The 22943-nt window shown below is 36.7% G+C and overlaps 1 protein-coding gene across 1 annotated transcript in view; it reads right to left on the bottom strand.

Annotated features, from left to right (window-relative positions):
• ABCC4 (ATP binding cassette subfamily C member 4 (PEL blood group)) overlaps positions 1–22943 on the bottom strand; it is a 153854-nt gene that overhangs the window by 96219 nt on the left and 34692 nt on the right. The window contains exons 9-18 of the mRNA XM_062575852.1: positions 22472–22576; positions 18124–18213; positions 17400–17591; positions 15785–15879; positions 15579–15665; positions 6010–6106; positions 4584–4799; positions 2478–2618; positions 1101–1138; positions 647–747 (exon numbers count right to left, since the gene is read on the bottom strand). Of these exons, the coding sequence (XP_062431836.1) occupies positions 647–747; positions 1101–1138; positions 2478–2618; positions 4584–4799; positions 6010–6106; positions 15579–15665; positions 15785–15879; positions 17400–17591; positions 18124–18213; positions 22472–22576 (1162 nt within the window). The remainder of the gene's footprint in view (positions 1–646; positions 748–1100; positions 1139–2477; positions 2619–4583; positions 4800–6009; positions 6107–15578; positions 15666–15784; positions 15880–17399; positions 17592–18123; positions 18214–22471; positions 22577–22943) is intronic.

Genomic DNA, 22943 nt, shown 5'->3' with positions numbered 1-22943 from the left:
AGATGTCTGAGGATAAAGATATCTCTTTCTGGGATATTTAGAGGCATATAGCTATCTAAGTCCTACTGAGATATATTAAAATTTTTTTTTTAAAAGCTTGATTTGCATACTTATCTAGGATATTTTTAAAAAAACGATTCTTCTGCTATGGCACTTTAGAGGAATATGGCCATGTCAAGTTTTAAAACAGTAGCATATTATATAAACAAATTGGAATACTGAATTGCAAAATGAGGAAAAATTTCTAATCCCTCTTTCCCATCCATATTATGACTGAAGATTTAGCTGAAAGACTTATTAGTATAGACAATAACCACAAGCTTACGGTGACTGACTTTTTGAATACTCAATTCCTAGTTTACTTTCCAAAATCCAGAAAAAGCAAATTAAGACTCTGCATTCAACCTATTTCTTCTGTTAGATTTTTTTTAATTATTCCAATTAACTTAGTCAGGAAACAAGGCTAAGGCTCCTAATCTGTTAAGACATTACTCCGTCACTCCTAGAAATCTTATTTTCCCATATTGCTATTGCTGTAAAACCTCTCAAAGCTTCCCATTATAATAGGTCAAATAATATCTTTTATAATAAAAACTATATATATAAATATATATACACACACACACACATTTGTGTGTGCAATTACCTGCATATATTTCTAAATAAAAGTAAAGGTCTAGATGTTCAGTCTCATTTATTCCATTATTTCCATTTGTTGTGACATTCAACTTCTCTTGATTATTTGCCCTGTGGAAATGCATACAGAAGATAATGATCATCAAATCACCTTTTGCAAATATTCACGCATACATACATTTAATTTCTACTACATACAATTCTGTCGAGATCTTTAGCTTAGAGGATCACATGTACTTGATGCCGTCAATGATCGTACTGTGAGAAGAAGATACCAGATCTCACCATGAAAATTTAATTTTTTCCCACAGATAAAATAAGAGGAGATCAGAAAAAAAAAGTTGAACAAATGTTTACGTTTCCCTTAAATTTCTCTCCTACCTATGTAGTATTGATTTATATTAGACAAAAAGCACTTGACTCAAAAGACAGAAATGGCTGAGCAGCCATTATCATTAACTTACCAGTAAGAAAGCCACCAATCCTGGAGCACATATGCCACCTTGAGTAAAAGAAAACACACAAGAATCATCTTACAAAAATTAAAAACACTAGAAAAAATAAATTTCCTTAACTGCTCTTTTATGTTCTCTGGGAAAACATCACATATTCAGGAACGTATGCCATTCAGTCTTTCAAGACCAGCAGGAATTTGCAAAGCACATTAGAAAGTGCATTAGAATCTCTACAAAGAAAGAAGTTACCTTGAATTACCTTAGTTGATAGCAAACTAAAGGAAAGTAATACACTTAAGCAAACGAAATGTAGGAGCTTCCCTAACATATGTTAATTGCACATTAAAGAACTCATTTTTTCAGTTCCTAAATTTGTTACTAGAGATATTCCAAAATGCTTTTTGATTAACAAAACTTTCTGATGTTACCAGTCCAGAAATTTGTGTTTACAAGAGATAATAATTAGGAACAGAGTTGAAGGAGAAGGGAGGAGAGAGAGGGGGGAAGAAAATCTATTGCCACTTTCCTTGTGCATCCAGAGGTGACTCTAAACTTGTAATAGGGTTATTTACTCCTCTGTTCAGTTGAACTAAAATGCTGGATGGTCTACCACAGAGATCTGGTCAAGGACAATTAGAAAGGAAGGAACGAACACACACACACACACACACACACACACACACACACAGACATAATTTTTAAAGCCAAGACTAGCAATCACTTTCAAGAAATGAGTTCGAGCAAGCTTCCTCATCAGGAAACAGAGGAAAAGGCAGTAAGCTACCTTCACACTACTTCCTTAGCTCACTATTTCTTTCAATAAGTTTCAAAAACATTTTGCTTGTTTAGAAAGAAACTCTTTTATGTATCTGCTCCAGTTTGCATCACATGCAACATATTTCCCTACCCTCCTCTCTACTTTCTTAATCTGTTACAACAGTGACCTCCTTCTAGGCCTCTTCATAACCTCCAATTAGCAAAGAACTCTTCTTTCAACCCTTCTGCCAGACTCTATCCTCCCATATCCAGTCAACCTCTTTACCGTCCTCAACTGAAAACACCTTGTTTCTTCACATTTAAGTCTATTTTTTTATCTTATAATTTTGTTCGGTATCTCTGTAAACTATTCAAGTTTACTATTCATGTGCTGTACTGTCAGTAAAATAATCACTTCATGAAAATATTAACTGTTGCATAAAGACCAATACAAAACAGCTCAATGCTACACAAAAAGTACACATTAATATACAAAACATGATTGAGTATACTACAAAATTATTACATAAAAGAACATCATGTTCTCAAAAATTTCAGTTGCAACAAGCATACCCTATGTTTAAAAAGACAATACAATATTTTCATTACTTGTGGCTCCAGACAACTTACCTGTGCCAAAATATTGAACAGTAAAAGTATAAAAATTACAAAGTAGTTGGCTCCTGCAGTGAAATATTTTCTGTAAACCTTAAAGCTTATTTTTCCTTCAGAGCGACTCTCCTCTGGCATTGCAGCCAGTGCATTTTCAACCTGCAAAAAAGCCCCAAAAATCAAAAACAAAAAACAGGACCAATAGTGTCAACCTTACCATTATAGATTCAAACTAAGCTACTTGAAAATCACAGTTCAGAATGAGCAAGCAATTAAATGAGACGATAAAGTGATTATGCATATAAAAGGTTTAAACATCAGAATTATGGTTTACAAAAAAAATAAATCTCAGTGCAATAATAGTGAAAATTCTACTCTGTAAAATGACATTTCAAGGATTTTATTTTGTATTCCATCAAGGCATGTAACATGACTTCACTTACGAGCAGAAATATTTGCCCTGACAACACTGCCTTCTACTGAGTTTTTCTTCTCTTGTACATTGCTATCAGTCATAAGGGCTCTGAAAACTAAGGCCTTGATCTAGGAAAGTTTCAGTATTCACAATGTAACCATGTCTAACCTCTTCTTTTCAGGAAGTATGCAAAGTATACACTCTTCTGAAAGTATGCATCAAGCTTAATCGACACATGCCCAGGGTAAGAAACTAGCCACAAAGTTTTAACTACCTCTTTGCAAGTACAACAACGCACCTGTTAATAGGGAAAACAAGTAGAATGATAAATGACAAATCATATTAAGCACACAATGGACAGAGGACACTGAAAGACTGAAAAGGAAAAAATAAGGCACAAAGAAGGCAAAAGAGCTGTTCAAATGAATAAAATTCTGAAGATTTTTTTACAGCATATGTGATAGTAAAACTGGTGCCAGTTCAGTGGACATTTAACACTTGATTTTGTTGTCAGGAGACATAGCTCTACAACAGCAGTGGAGTCAACAGACCTGACTCAGATGTGAAAAAGACAAATCCTACCTACTTTCCTATAAAAGCAGAGAAGCCTATCCTGATTTTAGCAGTACTAGAGCTGTCAGATGGGGAAAAAGAAAAAAAAAAAGGAAAAAAAAAGTTAGAAGTTTGGCACACATTGGTCCGTTTGTGGATTTAAGAGCAGTCACCACTGAGACATTAATAATGCCAGACTAGATTACTGCTTTCTGTCATAAAAATGTTCTTCCAAAAGGTATGAAAAACAAAAGGTTGAATGAAAGTCAGTCAGTAGCTTTTTTTCCCCTCCCTGTATCTTCATGTTTATTATAGGAAAAAATACACACACACACACACGCACACACTCCCATAGCATAAAGGTGGAAAGCATCTGGAATACACAGTGATTAACTGTTCCACAGATGCAGTGGTAGCACACGTCTAGCAGGGTTATGGGACTCCTGCACTGTACTGTGTGAATACAGACACATCATCTCCAGACCAGCTCCGGTACAGAAACATTACGGCTGCTTTTACCCAGTGCAGATCAGGAGATAGCAAGGAGTCTGGAAGTCAAGCTGGCACCATGCAAAGTATGCTATTTTCAACACCAAAGGGCTCAGGAGAGCAGTGCAGTGGTGTCCCAAGGTTCCCTCCTCAGGGCCAGTTCATGATCACACAGATATGTTAGTGCCAACCATTCAAATGCAGACTCTGTATGAAGCCACAGCCTCCATGTGCACTTTTCAGAGCTCAGGATTTTAGGAGAAGTATTAAACTCAGCACTGTAGGCACATGCAGAACCCATCTGAATCACATGCTGCACTGACCCTTTAGAGCACCCCATGTGAGGATACAGGCAGCACAGTGCAGTGCCCTTAGATACCTCTATGGGAATATTTCCTGGATCCAGCAGTTGGTGCTGAACCCGAACTAATAAACTCTGCTGGGTTTGAAAGCACAACACAGAGCTGTGGGATGCCTGCCCTCTGTACTCCAGGTGGTAGGTCTGCCAGTCAAGCACAGAGCTGGGCAGATTCACTATGTGTGAACTCTCACCAGCCAACAGAAACCAATAATCACTAAAATTCAAATGTAGCAGAGAAAACCTGTATCAGTCTAAGTCAGAAAACCAGCTGAACAGCAATTGAGATGAGTCTCTCTTGTGCACTCACGGGTGGTTGCTCCACTGTTCCATCCTTTTGTGAGTGGATAGAAGAATCCTGGGACCAGACAGAGGACTCTGAAAAGGTACGGTTCCTTGAGGTCTTCAGGCTGGGGGTACCTGGAACTGATGGCTGTTCTCCCTCCTCATCTTTTTTCAAAAGGGAAGCAAAGTCGATGCCGGATCTCAGGAACTCTGAATAGGTACCTTTCCCCACCATTTTACCCTACAATTAATATAAGTTTTGATTATCTCCATTATACACTTTCTGTAAAGGACAATTTTTCCTCTCTATACCTGCTGCATAGGTCATGAGTGCTGGAAGTTTTTGGTTGCTGAGCCCAAATCCTGTTGCAGTAACTAAGTGAAGCCTCTTACCATCAGTTCCTCATTCAGAAGAGCAGGAACAAGCTTTTAAGTGTCTAACCAGTTCTCTGTTCCCAGCAGCTAACCAGGCGAAATAGCATACAAGGGGGATGAAAAGTCCCACTTACAGTCAGAAAGAACTACTTTGGAAAAGTTGAAGTCAGCCACACAGCTTTCAGACAAGCTGCTGAACAACATACTTGACCATCAGGCTTTTTATATTACTCAAAGCCAGGGATGAACACAGCTTAATCTTTTTTCCAGTCTTCACAGAGCTCTACACGTAGCAACACAAAATGTCTCCACACATCTCTGCCATCCCAAACCCATCTGTGGAAAACTACAGCAACCTCAAAACCCACTTATGTAAAACTATACAACCTGACTGGGAGGAAAAATGTGGCTAGTGTTTTTTTGATTTTATGATACATCAAAAGTAATTCGAAGAACTTCACCACTCAGCCTTAAAAAACAGTCAACATTCTTGCATCTCTCCCCTACCCTCAAACATCTGGTACAACCAAGTGCGGAACCAGCTTTGCTGAAGGACTGCTTGGATGCAAAGGGTATCTGTGACCATTTCTCAGCCTTAATGAAAAAAGGGACCAGTTGCAAAACTAACACAGTTCTAATTCATATAAAAGTACAGAAAAAAAAAGTAAAGCCTTAGATCTCAATGGAAGGAATTCTCTTGCAGTATATTATATATACACACACTATATATGTATGTGTATGTATGTATGCATATATATATATACACACACATATACATACACACATATACATACATACTATTATATATGGTACAGATTGCAAGATAAATTTCATAAGATTAAATATATGTATGATAAAATTAAGAAACAGATTTTTCAGGGAAGATACGCTAAGAAAATTCAATTAATTTCATTAATAACTTTAATTCTTAGAAATATATGTGATCCTAAGGTGACAGAAAATACAGTTAAAAATGCTTTTACTTTTGGCGTGTAAATACATTTTTAAATCCTTAGATTACAAAACATTACTAGAAATTATAAGAGATTTAAAGAATAGACACTGATATCACTTACATCTTTTAAGATTAGAATCTGAGTTGCAGCACGGAGATACTGTAACTGGTGAGTAACCAAAATAGAGACCTTTTGATGTAAGGCCTGACAAATACATCTACAAAGAGATAGAAAAAGAACTTAAAAAATGCTTTAGCATCCTAAAACACTTCTACTCAAACTATATGGCCTTCCAAATAAGAAGAAAAGATACCTACATTTAATGCAAGGATACCTATACTTAATGCATTTATCATGTCCTTAATGACCATATTCCTTATTTAACTTTTTAAGTTTTCAAAGTAGGAAAAAAATTCCAGACTTCTGTCTGACGCTGGAGGAAAAAGTATCCAAAGTGCATTTCACAAAAAGTGTATTAAACTTCCTGCTAAGAAATGTAGGTGATACAAGCAAGTTTACAAGCAGTAAATTTAACCAAAATGAAACAGAAAGAAGCAAAGTAGGGCAACATATTGTGGATATTATGGAAAAATAAAGGGAAAAAAAGTAACTTTGAGCTAAGCTTTCAGAGTAGCTGCTACAGTAAGTCACAGCTGTGGAGAAGTAAATAGTACCATTGATCTAAGCTACATTCAGGTATAAATTGAGAGGGAGGAGTGAAATACTTCACACTGACCTTCTCTCACGGAGTGAAGTCTTACCTTCCTCTCTAGAGGGAAAAAAAAAAATCTCCACAACTAAAACCACAGCTCTCTAACCATACAAATTCAATAGAGAAATGCAAATAAGCAGTATGGGAGAAAAGGTAGAAAAAGAACAAGAGTGTAACAATAATGATATCATATTGCTTATTGTTTCATAAATTCATCTTGTAGATCTGCTTAACTCCTTACACAATTTTTAGTATCTATCATATCACTCCTACAAAGACTGTAGGAAGTAATGCACGATAAAATAGTTAATATGAGTGCTAATCAGAATAAATAATTACATGCAGGAAGTATATTATACAGTTCTAAATAAACTATATGGTAAAACTAAGTTGAAAGCAAGGCTTCATTTAAAAAGTTTTATGACTTCTATATAGCATTCAAGAAGCAACTATAAACCAACAGAATGGTTCTTTGGTGACCAAGATAACAATTAATCATGACTGGGTATTTGCAGCAGCATAATACCCAGCTGCTGAGCAGCTGCAGCTATTCTGTGGGAGTACTATTTTGGGTGCAATTACTGCAGACCCTGTGAACCTTCACTGGATCAAGCCACATAGGAACTGGAGCACCAGCTTAAGATATCCAAGAAGCCCTTCAACAAAACATATCCAGAGAACTGTAGAAGATCTAAGGAACTGCAGAACAGTTACTTTCCTAAAAGGAAAGCTACCAAAAAAGAAAATGCCAGTTAATGAGTGTCAAGAAATCAAGTCTTCCCTCATGCAGTCCCACAGCCTAGACACTACTCTTTGATCATTCAATTTCTGCATGGAAGATATATGGTCTAACAGCTTATTGGGACAAACCAGCCGCTATAAAATCTAATGGCTGAAAAACCTTTATACCTTGATGATTACGAGTCACAGTGAACCCACTGCACTTTAAAGTTTGTATTAGAAAGAAAAAGTGGATTACAGCAAAAGAGCAAATCAGTTAGGTCTGTTAGGGCTGTCAGCACAATACCCTAGATGATCCTGATATCAGGACAGAGAGCAAAAAATGACCTCTGTGGAAAGCAAATTCAAACCATGAATTGCTAAGGTGTATCAGCTCACTCGAACAAGAAAAAAAAATCTCTATTTGATGTCTATCTGGGTAAGATGAAACTAGCTCAATAGTTCATTGATAACAGGTGAGTAGAAAAATTGTTGTCACAATTCAGTGGTATGAGCACAGGGAGTAAAAACATGACAAAGCGTATACTTAGGTCTATTACTGAGTTAAACAACTCACTGCTCAGACAGCTCACTAGAAAATTCTGCCATTTAAAATACTGTATCATGATGAAACATAGGATTTGCAAAAATAGCAAAATATTAATATCTGTTTGAACACATCAAGCTATTTAAGCTTTATGCTCTAAACATTTTTTAATATTCCCTCTCCCACTTGACAACATCTATATTGCTGTATGCAGTGAGCATCATGTTTATATGCTGCCTTGGCTGCCCAGGAGACTGAAGCCAGAGTTCAAAGAAAGGCTCACTATAACAGAATACGGTAAAAGCCTGGCACAAAACTCAGAGAAGCACAGTGAATTCAAATGAGTGAAAAATGTGGTATTGCCTTTGAAGAAAAACAAACAAAAAAACCCTAAAACAATCCACAAGCATTAACTTACCTGGTCTAGCTCCCTAAGCCTCAGGTACATGCCACCTATCTAAAAACATCACTCTACATGTTTGAAGAAAAAACAGCATTATTGAAGGTGCCTGATTCTAGGTGAAACATCATCTGACAGTGTCTCACCTTCACATTGATTATGCAAACTATAGAAAATATGCCTCAGGAGGTAGGATAAATCTGGTCTAAGTGTTCAGAGTTCTGCTATGGAGTACACTCACTATCTTTTTACTTGCTATTTAAAACCCTATAAAGTTTATCAATATTTGGGCTCCTCCACTTCTCTTGAAAAGCTTGCTCTGTGCATTAGACTGCGCATATCTAATATATGACAGCAAGATAAAATATTGGACAAAATGCAGCAGCCATTGGCACATTTATTAAGTATACACAGGCACACACATGTAGGTGTGCACATACAGTTAGAGGAGACACAGACAGGAAAGCTCAAAGGTCCTCTAGCCTTTTCAGTACAAGGAAAACAGGCACAGCGACTATGAAAGGTCTACTCCTCTTCCCAAGGTAGGATCAATTTAAACTTAAGCCACTCCTGGCAGACATTGGAGGACACTGTTCTGCTTGTTTGTTTGTAAACTCGACAGAAATTTTCAACACCCTTGAAAATGTATTCCAGGTAAAAAAAATATACCTTTAGCATGACAAAATTTGTCTCTGAACTTTATGTCTCTTGGTGCAATTTAAGTCTACTACTTTCCAAAAGACAGGAGACCAGGTTATTTCTGAGTGCAGCATTCCTTTAATAAATTAAGGCTTCAGTTTCTCTTTCTGCCTTCTTTTTTTAGTCCCCTCAAAAATCCCAAAATACCAATTAATTTCTTTCTTGTAAGTGAGAAATAGTCTTCTCTTTTTCCCGTCCTACACAGCTGAATATTTTTTAGAGGCTACGCTGGACTCTGCAGCTGCTCTACATTTTCCTAGAAGTGCAAGTTCCAAAACTGGATACATTATTATTTTGAGGACTTGTAGGTACAAAACATAATAGGGGGATTACTTTACCTGTCCTGCAGGTAAATAATACTGGTATAAATCCCAGTGCAGCTTCCTTGGCAAGACACGTCAGCATGACATTGCTGACTCGTACTGGATTTGGGCTCTGTCATAATCCCCATCTCCTTTTCCACAAAACTGTTACACAGTTGATCCCTACTCCTTGTGCGCTCAGAGTCAACACTTTGCACTTACCCTACTGTGTTGCATCCACTAATTCAAAATGATTAAAATCAAGACTTTTTAAATTTCTGTCCTGTCTCCAGAATTGCCTGAAGCATTACCCAGTTTTGTATCACCTGCAAATATAGCATCAATGATCTTCACTCATCATCCAAGGCACTGAGTAACATCAGACTCAGTGCAGGTATCTCTAGAATTCCAGAAATCACACTCCTCCAAACTGACAAAAAAAAAGAAATTAAATTAACAAATCTAAGCACTAGGATGCTATTATCCATTTTAAAACCCATTGTATTTTGACAGTAAGCTTCTGTACAAAAGTTAGCTTGAGCTTTAATACTGCAGGGCAAGTGGTAGAGGACACTTACTCAGATGGGGGCCTACAACAGCACAATGCTTTCTCTATGCAAAGTCAGTCACAGACTTGGCACTTCAGCGCATACAAATCCTCATTTGCTCTTTCTTCCAAATCAAGTTCTCTTTTCTTTGAGACAAGTTGTTCTTTAATCTTTTTTTTTAGCTTTTATCTCTAAGAACCAGCTTTCTTTCACCTCTGCAAAGTATTTTTTCTTTTATGAGTCTACTTTCTTCCTCAGCATCCTTTTTGCCTCCTCTTTTTGGAAGTTCATGCACAAATTAACTTTAGTCAATACTTGTATTGGTTTCAATGGAAATACCCACTGAAATGAAGTTAAAGTACATGCAGAAGTGCTCACAGGTGTACAGCCTATATTAGATTAACTTGCTTACTGCCTTTGCTTTCCTCTCCTTTCCTTTTAAATTTAAGGGTTTCAGGGAGAACAATCCCCCATCTGTTTTGCTATATTTTGAAATTTAGTAAATTTCAGAACAAAATACATGTATTTTCAAGATATATTAAAAGCATTTGCATGTCTGTTATGATGTATCTATTCCTATGCTTATCATGCTAAACATGTATTTTTATCCTATGACAAGTCCCAGCCTTCACTGGGATAACACAGGATCACCATAGGATGATCACTCTGGACAAAACAATGATCCACCTAATCCCATGTCCTGTCCAGACACCAGACAGCTGTGAATGGCTACAGAAAGTGTACAAGCAAAAATACAATTGTGATCCCTTTGGCATTCTTTTCTTGCTTCCTTAGTCTGCAAGTTAGGGGCTTCCTGAATCTGAGATCTTTGTACTTAAACAGCTCTTCATGAGCTTTTGCTACACTAATTTGCATAATGCCCTTTTGAGTTCATTTATATTTTGGTATTTGTAATAGTTTTCAACTATCATCACTAAAGAATGCAACTACAGTAGAGTTCTATAAGTGGTTTTTTGCTTTCATATTGTGTTGATTTAAAAAAGATGAGATAAAAAGTGTAAAAGACTAGTTTCATAAAAACACAGAATGCACAGTGGTCACATCTATGCTTTTAATTTTTTTTAAAAAATAAGCAACATTACTATGATATATTCATACTTTTTAAACATACCTTTTATATTCATACCTTTTAAACATACTCCCTAACATAAACATCATCTAAATGTAAAGGTATAACTAAGAAGTCCTTAAGAGTAATCCTGTAGCAAAAAAATGCTACATAACATTCAAGTTTGCCCAGTATTTCAGTACTTACTGGGCTGCAGTCACTGCAGTGGTACCAGACATGAAGAGCATGAACCAGACGTGACACATAAAATGGGAATCATTGATTCCTTGAAAAACCCTTGATTTCTAGAGATCCTACATAAAAGAGGGCAGGAGGAAATCCTTAAATGTACACAATAGCTCCCCTGCGCCCTCACCATCCACAGACAAAGTATGTAGTATGCCTTTAAACATAGCACTGATAAAGTATATGCTAGGGTTATTTTTGCTTGGTTCCTCCGACATAAGGATTCTGTCTGTAATCCCTCTACAGAAACAAGACTTTGTAGCTTTTATCTGCTAGGTTTACAGAACTGATGCACTCCACTTGCTTTTAATTATCACAACACCAGAATAGCACTTCTTCCTTAAAGCTCCAACGTTACAGGAAATTTCCAAGTCTGCCTCACTTTGAGGGATATGAGAGTGGAAGCGCACAGACTGCTAAGGGTTCCAAAAATTAAATGATTCAAAAATAGAAAAAATAAACATTCAGATCTGTACATCTAATTAAAAAAAAATATTTTACTCATTTTCCCTCCTGTAGTTCTTGCCTCTCATGCCCTTCTTAGACTTTGGTCAGCATGCATTAAGAAATTCAGGATCTCTTATCCCTGCACTTCACACGATGGAATTCCTCTCTCTCCTCTGCAGTCACTTCATTCCTCCCTCACCTTTTTCTGCAATTACAAAGGAAACTTCTGCTACAAAATCTGCCTGTCTCCTTCCCTCACTCGCAAAGAAACTCACAGTTATCTCAAAAGGCAAGAGAGAGGCTTTATCTTTCAGAACACCTGGTCAAGTTGCCAGGTGAGTCTCTGGTCAGCCTCAATTTATGGGTATCCAGTGATCTGTTGTCCAATTACGTTATTCCTTGAGTTCGCACTTGAGGCCACCTCTGAGTGCCAACATGTTCCATCTGAATAGATGCTAACATCCAATTACTTCATAGTTAGTGCTGTGATAGATGCAGGGATTTGTCCTGCAGCTTTTATATAATTCCAGAGGCAAAAATGGAAGAGAAAAGGCAAACAGCCATACATTCAAAACAGCTTTCAGCTGACAAAGATTTGTAGAATTCTGTTGAATAGTAGGGATGTTCCACTCGCACGTACCTTTCCCAAACATGGTAGCAATATTAGGTCCAATTTTGAAAGAACCCCAATCTGTCCTGCAATTCTGTCTACTTTCATGAGTGCAGAGAAAGAACAGAATGAAATCACATTGCTCATCACCTGGGACTGGCATGCTGCTCCTGTCTCTGGGGAAGTTTTGAGGGAAAAACAACACCTAAAGTGTTTCTCAATACATTGTTGGAATAAAAATCTCATTCTTAAAACAACCATTTCTAAGTCAGTATCACTGATAGGATATAACTGAGTTTCTCTCCAAAGGTGATCTGAAACCATGTAGTCTATAGAAATACGTTAAAAAGACCCACAGCGAGAACAGACAGTTTCTTGGGGTCCAAGCATGACTTTCTTAAAACACCACAGGCTATTCCAAACTTTGTCATCTGTGGAAATGCAATCTCTGTGACCACAGTATCTGCATGTATGTCCCTCATTTTAAAAAGCAGAGGTCTCAAAATATCTCCTTCCCTAAAAGTTAATGAAAAGAGATTTATATAAAACATAAACGCATAAAAGATACAATTCTGCCTGTGCTCTCCACTGGGAAAGGTCTGAAGCTTGTCTACTGTTAAATGTTAGAGAAACCACAAGAAAAGAGGCTACAAATGACACAAAAATATCCAGTTTATACCTTACTAGGCCCCAAGGAATCTGATTAGGAAAAATAAACCAGTTGGAGAACAAGATTTTTTTGTTCCATCATCCATATCAGAATTTATGAGTATTACGGAAAAATTCTTAAGAGACATAACAACATTAATGATATTGTGGACTATTTTTCCACTGCAGCTGTACTACTCACATTCTTTCTCATCTGAAAAATACGTATTTTAAACCGTATTTACTTCAGTAACTGAACAGAAGGAAGAGAAGCAGCAAAAGTAACGAACCAACCCTCCACAGACCACAGCTTCAAGGTATTACATAGCAGCAGGCCTATCTTTAGGCAGAAATGCACAGATTAGACACTTCTCAGAAATTAAACATGAATATAAGATTAAAAGAAAAAATAAGAGCAGGGGAACAGAACAATATCCATTTCACATATTTTACCCATTTCAGATTCTCATTAAATAATCCTCTATTTCTTCCATCTCATCCATTGTTTTATGCCTTGCGGTTTGGATTCTTAAGGGCAGTTTGTATGAAGTGGTGTCTCAGACATTCCTCAGCATGATTTTCTAAGAAGTCATTCTTGCCTAAGTGTTCTTTTCTTCAGATTTCTAGTACTATTCAGAAACGGAATATATCAAAAAACATGCCCAGCTTTGTTATTAAAGGCCAGCTACTGAACATAACACACTCCATACTCCTCGACACCTTTTGCAGCTGCCATCGAGGATTCAGAAGACAACTTTGTTAAAGAAAAGACCTTCCTTCCTTAACATCTTGAACAGCAGACCTTTTTCAGGTTTCTTTGCCACTATGACTCCATGTAGCCTGTTCTCCACATGAAATGTTTTCCTTCTACTTTTATCTGTTTAGCTCAAACTGATCTAGAGTTGGAGAGGAAGGGGTAAACCAAAGCAAACACATTGTTAGAAAGAACCTTAGCTGATTTTCCAAGTTTCAAATGCTTTCAGATCATCTCCTTATTCCTCCCCACCTTCACTGTGCTAGCAGAGCAATGATCTCCTGCTCTATAATGTTTTGCACATAAAAATACCACTATCCTTCCAGTTTTGCGGCAGGATATAGACACTCCCAATATCACAGCTCATACAAAAAGCAGAATAAATTGAAGAGGCAGTCTGACCACCCCTGCAAGACACTACTGCACTTTCCTATTTTCCCCTTTGTGAAAAAGCCTCAAGGCATAACTAAGGGAGAGACAAGTTGACAGATCAGACATGTACACTGGCAGAACTTAGGCACATTCAGAAGCTGAAACTGTAGAGCAATCTTGTACAGAAACAAACTATAAAAAGCAGCTAAGCCTGGTAGTTTCAAGAGGCATTAAACAAAACTGATTAAATATATGAACTACAGAAGTAATGACCACCAGGTATCAGTCATGGAAAGTGAAAATGATCCTGCATAGAGATGCCTATGCATCACAACACTCTTACTCCATGGAACCAAACAATAGACATTTTAAGAAATCAATAAAGTAAAATATAATTTTGATGGGGTCTTAGAGGGATCTCCAGATTTCAAGCTATAAACATCAACAGGATGTACAATTTTCCAATTTAGATATCGATAGTTTCCTCACATGGAGGAAAGAATATGCATTGCCACCTTAGTCAGTGCAAATTCTACAACCATTTCTCCAAGATACGTTTTTATGGTTGGCTGGGGGTGGGGGAGGGAACAACAGTAAAAGTAAATTAATTTGTGTATTTGTACAACGGAATTCACAAAAGATGCAACTGTGTTCAAGAAAATGCTCTCATTTAGGGCTTCAACCAAAGCCCACTAGGTTCAATCAATGGAAGCTTTTCTTCCCACTTCTAATAAATTCTAGATCATATTTCTTGATAGAGATGTGAGCAAGTTATGAAGAAATAAGGCTAAAACAGTGGCCAGAATAACTGGGTTATTCCTGTACTCTGTGTGCTGTAAAACAAGCAGTTTGAAAGGAGAGAGAGAGAGAGAGGGAGAGGAAGGGAGAGGGAGGGAGAGGGACGCAAGAGGAAATTTATTGAAAAGGGAACCTGATTTTCAATGAACACTATTCTGTTTCTTCAGAAATAGGGAAAGGTCCAATCTCTCTCTCTTTATGGTAGGCTTATATCTTCTCTTTTTCACTATTTCTGTTCTCCACAGTCTAGTCTGCAGACCACGGTTCCCTGTTTCATGTATTTGAGAGAAATTTCAAGAATTCAAGAGCAGAAATGAAAAAAAATCGCTCAAGAATCTAAGAGAAGTGAGTTCTGTCCTTTTTCTTAGCCACTTGGAGTAAGTGCTTATTACTACACAAATAAAGCTGCAGCAAAATAAGGTTATTTAAAATCCCACTCCACATTATTCTTTACTAAGTACTAATACTAATAAAATCCAATACTGATGTAAAAAAATCTGATTTTTTTCCAGCAAGAAAAAGGCACATATTCCCTTAAGAATAATTCTCCTTATAGTATCTTCAAAACAGAGCTCTGCAGGGTTTCTAAAAAGAAAAAAAAATAACAGGTACACATGGAAAAAAAAATCTTCTGGATGCATAAAGTAAACAAAAAACAAATGCAGAAGATGAATGTGTTTTGTAAATAGAACCATCTCCTCAAAAAAATGCTTTTTCGACACTTTCTGCAAGGAATCAGAAGATAATAATAAAATGAAAACAAATGAATTACAAATGAAATTAAATGATTTCAAATCAAAATAAAGCAGTAACATACTTTTCAAACAAGTGTCTCCCAACTTCAGCATCTACTGCACTCAGTGGATCATCCAAAAGATAGATGTCTGCATCTTGATACACAGCTCTACAAGGTTTAAACAGAAGTCAGTACCACAAATTCTTACACTTGTTTATTTTAGTCATGAATGCCTGTCAAAAACCTCTCTAAACTTGCAAATGTTAGAAGCAGCAAAAAACACTAGCCTGGCCAGATTTACACGAGCCTTCTGTCCTCCACTCAGCGTAGCTCCACGATCTCCTATTACTGTTAAGTCACCATTAGCTAGTAATTCCATATCCTGTGGACATAAAGAACATCCAGCAATTAAAAACTTTATAATTTTAACCACAAAAACTGACAAATCTACTTCAACATAACATTTCCTTATTCAAATAGTATTAAGATATCATCTCACATTAAAATAGTAAGTGTTATACAAGATGAAATACCCACAGATACTTTAGGGATTTGTACCTTCAGCAAAAGGTCATTAAAATACCTTAAAAATAAGTCAGATCTTAAAGGTTACTTTTTCTACAGCTGTTGCCAGAAGAAAGTGCACTATTATTCTTAGTGTCATATGGAATATTCATCGATCACTCAGACCACCCTACATACAACAGTAAATTAATTTTGCATTGCTTTTACTATAACATAATGAGCTGTCACAATAAATAAAATTGAATAGGTATTACCAGTAAAAAGTATATTATTATCCATTTGCCAGTGTCCCTAAGAATTACATCAGTTTTATTCTTACTATAGTGTATCCAATCCACGCCATTCATTACACAAGATTGGGACTTTGGACTACAAGAGAACTAAATTATATAGTCTTCCATGTCATACTACTGTATTTTCTCTTTACAAAATACATAAGTTCTACATTGAGCTATGTAGCATATTCAGAAAGTTTACTCACAGCTTTTGTAAAAGCAATAAATTTGAAAGAAAACTAGGAGAGCAAATCTACCATAAAATACAAAGTGTTTTTTTTTTTTTTTTTTTTTATGTAGCTTATCTTTTTAAGTCACTAAGACTTTAATTTTAGACAACAGCATATGACTGAGTATCAGGGGAAGATACTAAAACTGTTTACCACGTGTAAAAACCTTGCAAAAAATTTTTCATCATAGTAACCATCTGCTTTTCACCTGTGTTGCTGCTGACAGGAATATCATAACATACTGCATAAAACCTTTTTAGCTGCCAAGCAAAATGTCTGTTTCTTCACAAATCTGGCTTAATCCTCTTCTATATCTCATTTCACAAACTCCTTTACACATAGACCTTTCAAAAACGTTTTTTTCATAGAACTCTTGGGCTCAGCAAGTTCTCCAATATACAACAGTAAGCTTCTTCTGATAACTGTTAGCAATGCATACATGTTACACATGCAATTTATTTCCAAAAAAAATAAAGCCGTATAAAGGATATTTACAAAATGAGAGTGACAGTGTTAGTCTGAATGTTTATTTTTTACCTAGCATTACATCTAGTAAACACACATATCTAATACAATACCAATCAATAACATTAAAAGTCATTATGAAATTAAATATTTGGAAAGCTTTTTCTAAATTTCTTGAAGCTTCACAGAAACTACATCTCCCTCTAGTGAAATTATTAGGAATTACAAGAATGTGCTCATACATGGATGTCACAAGTAATTCCACATACAGAAGTTTGAGTGACAGAATTTATTTTACATATTACTAATAACTCACTCCATATATTATTTACTGCAACATGTACTAGAAGTCCTCAAAAAACTAAACTAAGATGGCTAAATTAAAACACACAAAGGGAAAAGCATACCTTTTTAAGAGCACAGGCTTTTAGAACTTTTTCATATTTTTCTTTCTCATATTCCTTGTCAAATAGTATATTACTTCTTACTGTACCAGAAAACACCCAGGGTTGTTGAGAAACATAGGCAATTCTTCCAGAAACATTTATCAATCCTTTGTCTTTAGGCAGCTCACCAAGCACAGCACTTAAGAGTGAAGACTGGAAAAGATTTGGGAGAGAAAAACAAAACAAAACAAAAACTTGGAAGACAGAAAAAGAGACAGAAGTTACCTGCATCCTAACTGCACATTCAGAAATGAACCTTCTAGATAGATGAAAGTTTCCTTTTCTGAAAAAAGCTGGCTGCTATCCAAACTTTAATCTCCTGATAGTAGCACTTCAATAAATTGTTGATATCTTAGACAATTTTTTTCAGAAGCAGTTTGATTGCATTAAAGACATCACAGATATTGAGTAATATTTATTGGTATGATGGCCTATAACATATTGATACCAGTACAGAAACACACTAGTAATCTTTACATGCCATCTAGAAGCAAAGGACAAAGTATTTTTCAATTTCAAACCATACATCCCCCTTAAAGAAGGGCATCAGCCCTTCTGAAAGCCCCTTACCTTGATGTAAAGCATATTATTATACAAGGAAAGAGACTATGTATTTACAACTTTCTAGTCGTGTTTAACAGACTTATAAAAACCTCACAAGGTAGTTTAACACATTAAGACTTACTTTTCCAGCTCCTACTGGACCAATCACAGCCAGTAATTCTCCTCGTCTAACAGTAAACGAAAGCTGCTGAAGTGCTGGGCTTTCTAAACTCTGTGGATTTGAGAAAAAGTTATGTTTCCTCAGTAATGAAATACATACCATCGAAACAATCTTCAGAAACAGAGAACAATACACTTAAATCACTACAAATAAACAATTCATAATCCCACCATATTTTCAGGCATACAACTTGCCTGTTCAGTAACTCTCAAATGCTCTCAGAAGACACTGATCCCTGACTACGAGCGCAAAAATGTTACGTTTAAAATTATGTTCAGGGAATGAAGAACAGCAAAGTCAGTGGAAGCAGCAGCTTCCTCAAAACCCACGAAGCTAGGACAGCAGTCCTGAAAACAGCTGGCTTCTGCTGGTCCTCTCGCAGCCATAAGGAGAAGCCGTGACCCTGCCTGAGCCCTTGCTGGGCAGAGCACCGACCACGCTGAGCCCCTGGAAGCCAGGCCTGCATCTGCTCTAATCAAAAATCCATTCAAAGTGGAAAGAGAAAAATGCTGTTCAGTTTTATGCAACTTTGCCTCATACAACTCAGATTCTCGAAAGCTTCTGACAGACGACTCGTGGGCTATTTGTGTGCAAATACACTACCTAGAACTGTGCGTTCGCCATTTCTTCTTCAGTATGCCTCTGCTTTATGTTACACTACCGGTAAGTACTTATTTCCTCTACTTATTTTGTACCTCTTCTATTAAGGCGTAATTGCAAAAATGCCCATTTCTTTTGAAAAGAAAGGATGCTCACGCCTTTAATAACTGTGCTAAACTAATTCCTAAGGGCCCGATTCAGCTCCCTCTCATTAAAACAAAACATCCTTGCAACAGGATCTGCCTTTACATGCATCTTATGCCACACAAAGCATGATTTACAATAAAATGCAAACACAAAAATATGAGCATTAAGGAAAAAAAAAAAAAAAAGGCCTGACAGTGTTAGTATTTCTATTAAAGGGCCAAACTGAAACCTAGTCTTAAGCTTCAGCAAAAGAGCAAAGCCAAGGAAAATTAGCGAACCTTTGCACAACTTGCATAGTGCTTAAAATCTCTAGCCACCCTTTTATGTTCAGGAGCCTGAAGACGCATCTCCTGCACCTTTATATGGACTGTATCCATACAAAGTCCATATTTATACAGACTGCATCCATATAAATATGCCAAGTGACCAAGTTTGGGGACTGTGGAAAGGGAATAATTTAGGCCCAATTGTTTCAAACCAGTTGGGAGAGACGTGGCTGGCGTATTCATTCACACCTGGGATGGGCAGGGAGAGCACAGAAAATGCACACGTGCCTTCACACAAGCTCATGCCAGGAGATGCACCAAGGCATCCCTGGCTCAATAAGGAGCCTCCCTTCAGAGCTCCCACTTGGTAAAACAAGCTTACACAAAGCCAGGATCTCAGTGCAAGAATCCACACTCTTTTGCAGTGTTTGACTCTACAAATCCGCTTATACAGTTATTACTAATTTCCACAAGGTGGCAGCAATAGGGCATTTTTATTTTTCTGACCACCACCACCCCCCCCCCCCCCCCCCGCCTTCTACCATGAATTTGATTTCTCAGTCCAGAGTACCCAGTCCAAGTGCTCAAGCTCAACCAGCACTAAGGCCAAGAGAACAGCACCAGTCTGTGGCAGTCAGTGCATTTTCTGAAATAACACCTTTCATTAAAACAATCAGTCTATACGGAAAAACAGATAAGCTCTCAGACACACAACTCCTTCTTTCAGACCTTTTGAGCTTGTGCTTTTGTATTCACAGAAGAGCAAATCAATTTCCAAGTTTTCAAAATAATGGCTTAAAAGTCTAAAACATTACAGGGAAAGAAAAAGTATTCAAATGATTGTAAGGTACTGTAGATCCTGTATGAAAGTAATAATGCAAGCAAAAAGCATGGCCACAAACACCTTAGGGACATGGTATTTTTTCAGAACAGCAATCCTCGTAATTAAAAGCTGTTTGTCCTGAATTCATCATACCTATTTTTAGGCACTAAACTGAGGCACTTAAGTTACAGCACAACTGATTTCTACAGCTAATTACCACCAAATGTCCCAGCAACCCTATGCCCTATCTACCATTCCTGCCTTTTATTTCCCTTGTGCTGCTGCCTGTTCTTCCCTGAAAAACCCATCTGCAAGGTTAGGCAAGTAAGCTGTCAAAAACCAAACTGCATCAGATGTGATGCGGTTTCTATTGTTTTAACTAGCTGGTTCATTGCAGGGTCATACATACAAGCACCAATGCCAGCACCAGGGAATGAACATAGGTGTAGGGTGCATGGAGAGAAGGACACACGACTGGTCCTTTCAGAGACTACTACCCTTCAGGTGAGCTTGTATAGACCTTGTATCCTTGAGCCAAGAGAGAGAAATAATTCATTCCACCTAAGGGTTTTAAAGATCATATACTGCATTAAAATACTACACTATTTAGACTCCTCGTCTAGGTAACTAAAATCACATGGGATATGTTTGGCTTCTGTGTAAATTCTTGAATTTTAAATTGAAAGTTGTTCAGTCGAAAAGGTAGGCTGTTCCATAAACTAAAGGCATGTCGATAAGAATCCATACCCAAGAATTCCTAGTTTCACGCGGGTATCGAACTAGCCTGTGGGACTCAGATAATACTTGCCTTTGTAAAACATGAGTGTGACCATAAATTAATTGGTTTTGTTTATCTTTTGATGAACTGCACTAAACCATGTTAAGTTGTTTTCCTAAAGACAGGTTAATAATCCTTTTTTTACTTAAAGTGATTCTGGATTTGTTATTTTTTTAGTATCTGTTTCGGCTCATAATGTTTAAAAATATTTTTTTAAAAAAAAAGATATCCAGCTGTACTTTTGCTAAACAGAGACCCTGACAGTCATGAGAAACCCAGCACGGGAAGCAAGCTAAGCAGGCTACATGACAAAGTATAACATATTTTTTTATTCCTTTCATAACTCCTCTCTTTCTCTCACTCTCTCACTCTGAACTCATCACCTTTTCAGTAAGAACCTATAAAATTATTTTGCAACATTATAGGAGAATGTAAGAGAAGTGTTCTGAGTTTCTCTTATAGTTTTGGGAGAACTATTCTTCACCCACATACATTTCAGTTAAATATCCAAATGAAAACTGCATAAGGAAGGAAACCAGTAATTCCCATCACGCTCGCCAGTTTTATGTAATGTAAACTTCTCATGAAAAAAATGATGTTCTATGGACATGGATTATGCAATCATTTCCTATAGATGGTTACACTGGCACCAATGTTGGTTCAGTGACAAATAAAAGATTAAGAAATACATTCCATTTTGCCTTAGAACGTATTCACCATTAAGTATTTCATATCAATTAATTAAAAAAAAAAAAGTGTTGAATGTCTCAGAAAGAACTTATTTCATAGAGATAACTCTGAGAAAGCAAAACACTAATGTAAAGTAGCAATTTACTTTTGATGCTCAGTGGTATTATTAGGTAGATTCTCACATATATCTTCATACTCTATCCTCCTTGGGCATAGCATGTGTCAGGGGAGGAAGGTATATAAAGGGAAGTATTTCGTGTCTCGTTTGCTGTACATTCATAGGCAAAATTCATTTTCAGAGCTTCCAATATTTCTCATGTTTTCATTAAAACCTTCATAGCTTCTTTTATGCAAGGATAGTGACAGCTCATAGTATCTCCAGTAATTCATCACAAATTGTTGCTTATCATAGCAATTCTATTTTTAAAACAGAATGTCAATCTTTGCCTCATTTAAAGAAAAGGATACATAATAGATTTATCATCTGTATATTGTCCCCTTTTCTAGTCATTTTGGTGGTTTTGATGCATTTCAAGTAAAGGACAGTATGTAGTTGAACAATTGCCATTAAAATACATAGAGTAACAAATACAGCTCAGACTCTTAGTACAATACAATATTGATTCTAGACCAGTGGACTGATGTACTGCCTGCTTTTAATTACAAATTCAGCATCTGAGCTACAGTGTGGTGCTATTAAATAACACAAAGAGACATCTTCATATAGTAATGTACATATTTCAGTTAGTTACTCTTAATATTCAGAAATAGCTACTTAATATTCAGAAATAGCTACTTCTAAGATGCACTTGATACTGTTTCCCATACTGTTCTACAGAGTAAGCTTAACATACTAAAAGGTTCCTCACATTTAAAAGACACCATATCGAACATCAGCACACTATACCAAACATCAGCACACTACATATATAGATGTACTTCTACATGAACTTAAAATGCCTGCACCATCAATATACTCTTAATGTTTAGTAGAAATAGGTTTACCTTATCCCAATAGCAAGTCAAATCCTGAACGTGAAGAATGACATTCTCATTACTACTATGCAGTTGTGGCTTGAAGTGTGAAACCTCATCAAGTATCAGAAAGTTCTGCAACAAAAGAAAAACACAACGTATTGCTTAATTTGAGACTAGGAAAGGAATGCAAGCCTATGTTTCTGTAAGGAGCATACGAAAAAAAATATTTATAAAAAAATACACATTAATGAAGAAATCATATTTCCAAAGCATGGCTCAACACCTTCAAACAGTGCTCCTCTAACCAGCTAACCATCCCAGGTATTACCCAGAAGCACAGATTTCACAGCACAGGAGTCCGATAAGACTCTAATCACAAGCTGCTCAAAAGCAAATTCCTTAAGCAAACAAAAGTTAAGAAACCAGCTCCGTTCTTTTCCCCCCTCAAAATACTGACAAATCTTACAATGATTTGATTCCCTCTTCGCAGGCAGATGGG

Source organism: Rhea pennata, chromosome 1 (assembly GCF_028389875.1).
Source record: "Rhea pennata isolate bPtePen1 chromosome 1, bPtePen1.pri, whole genome shotgun sequence".
Taxonomy (NCBI): domain Eukaryota; kingdom Metazoa; phylum Chordata; class Aves; order Rheiformes; family Rheidae; genus Rhea; species Rhea pennata.
This window is presented reverse-complemented; position numbering and strand designations above follow the sequence as displayed.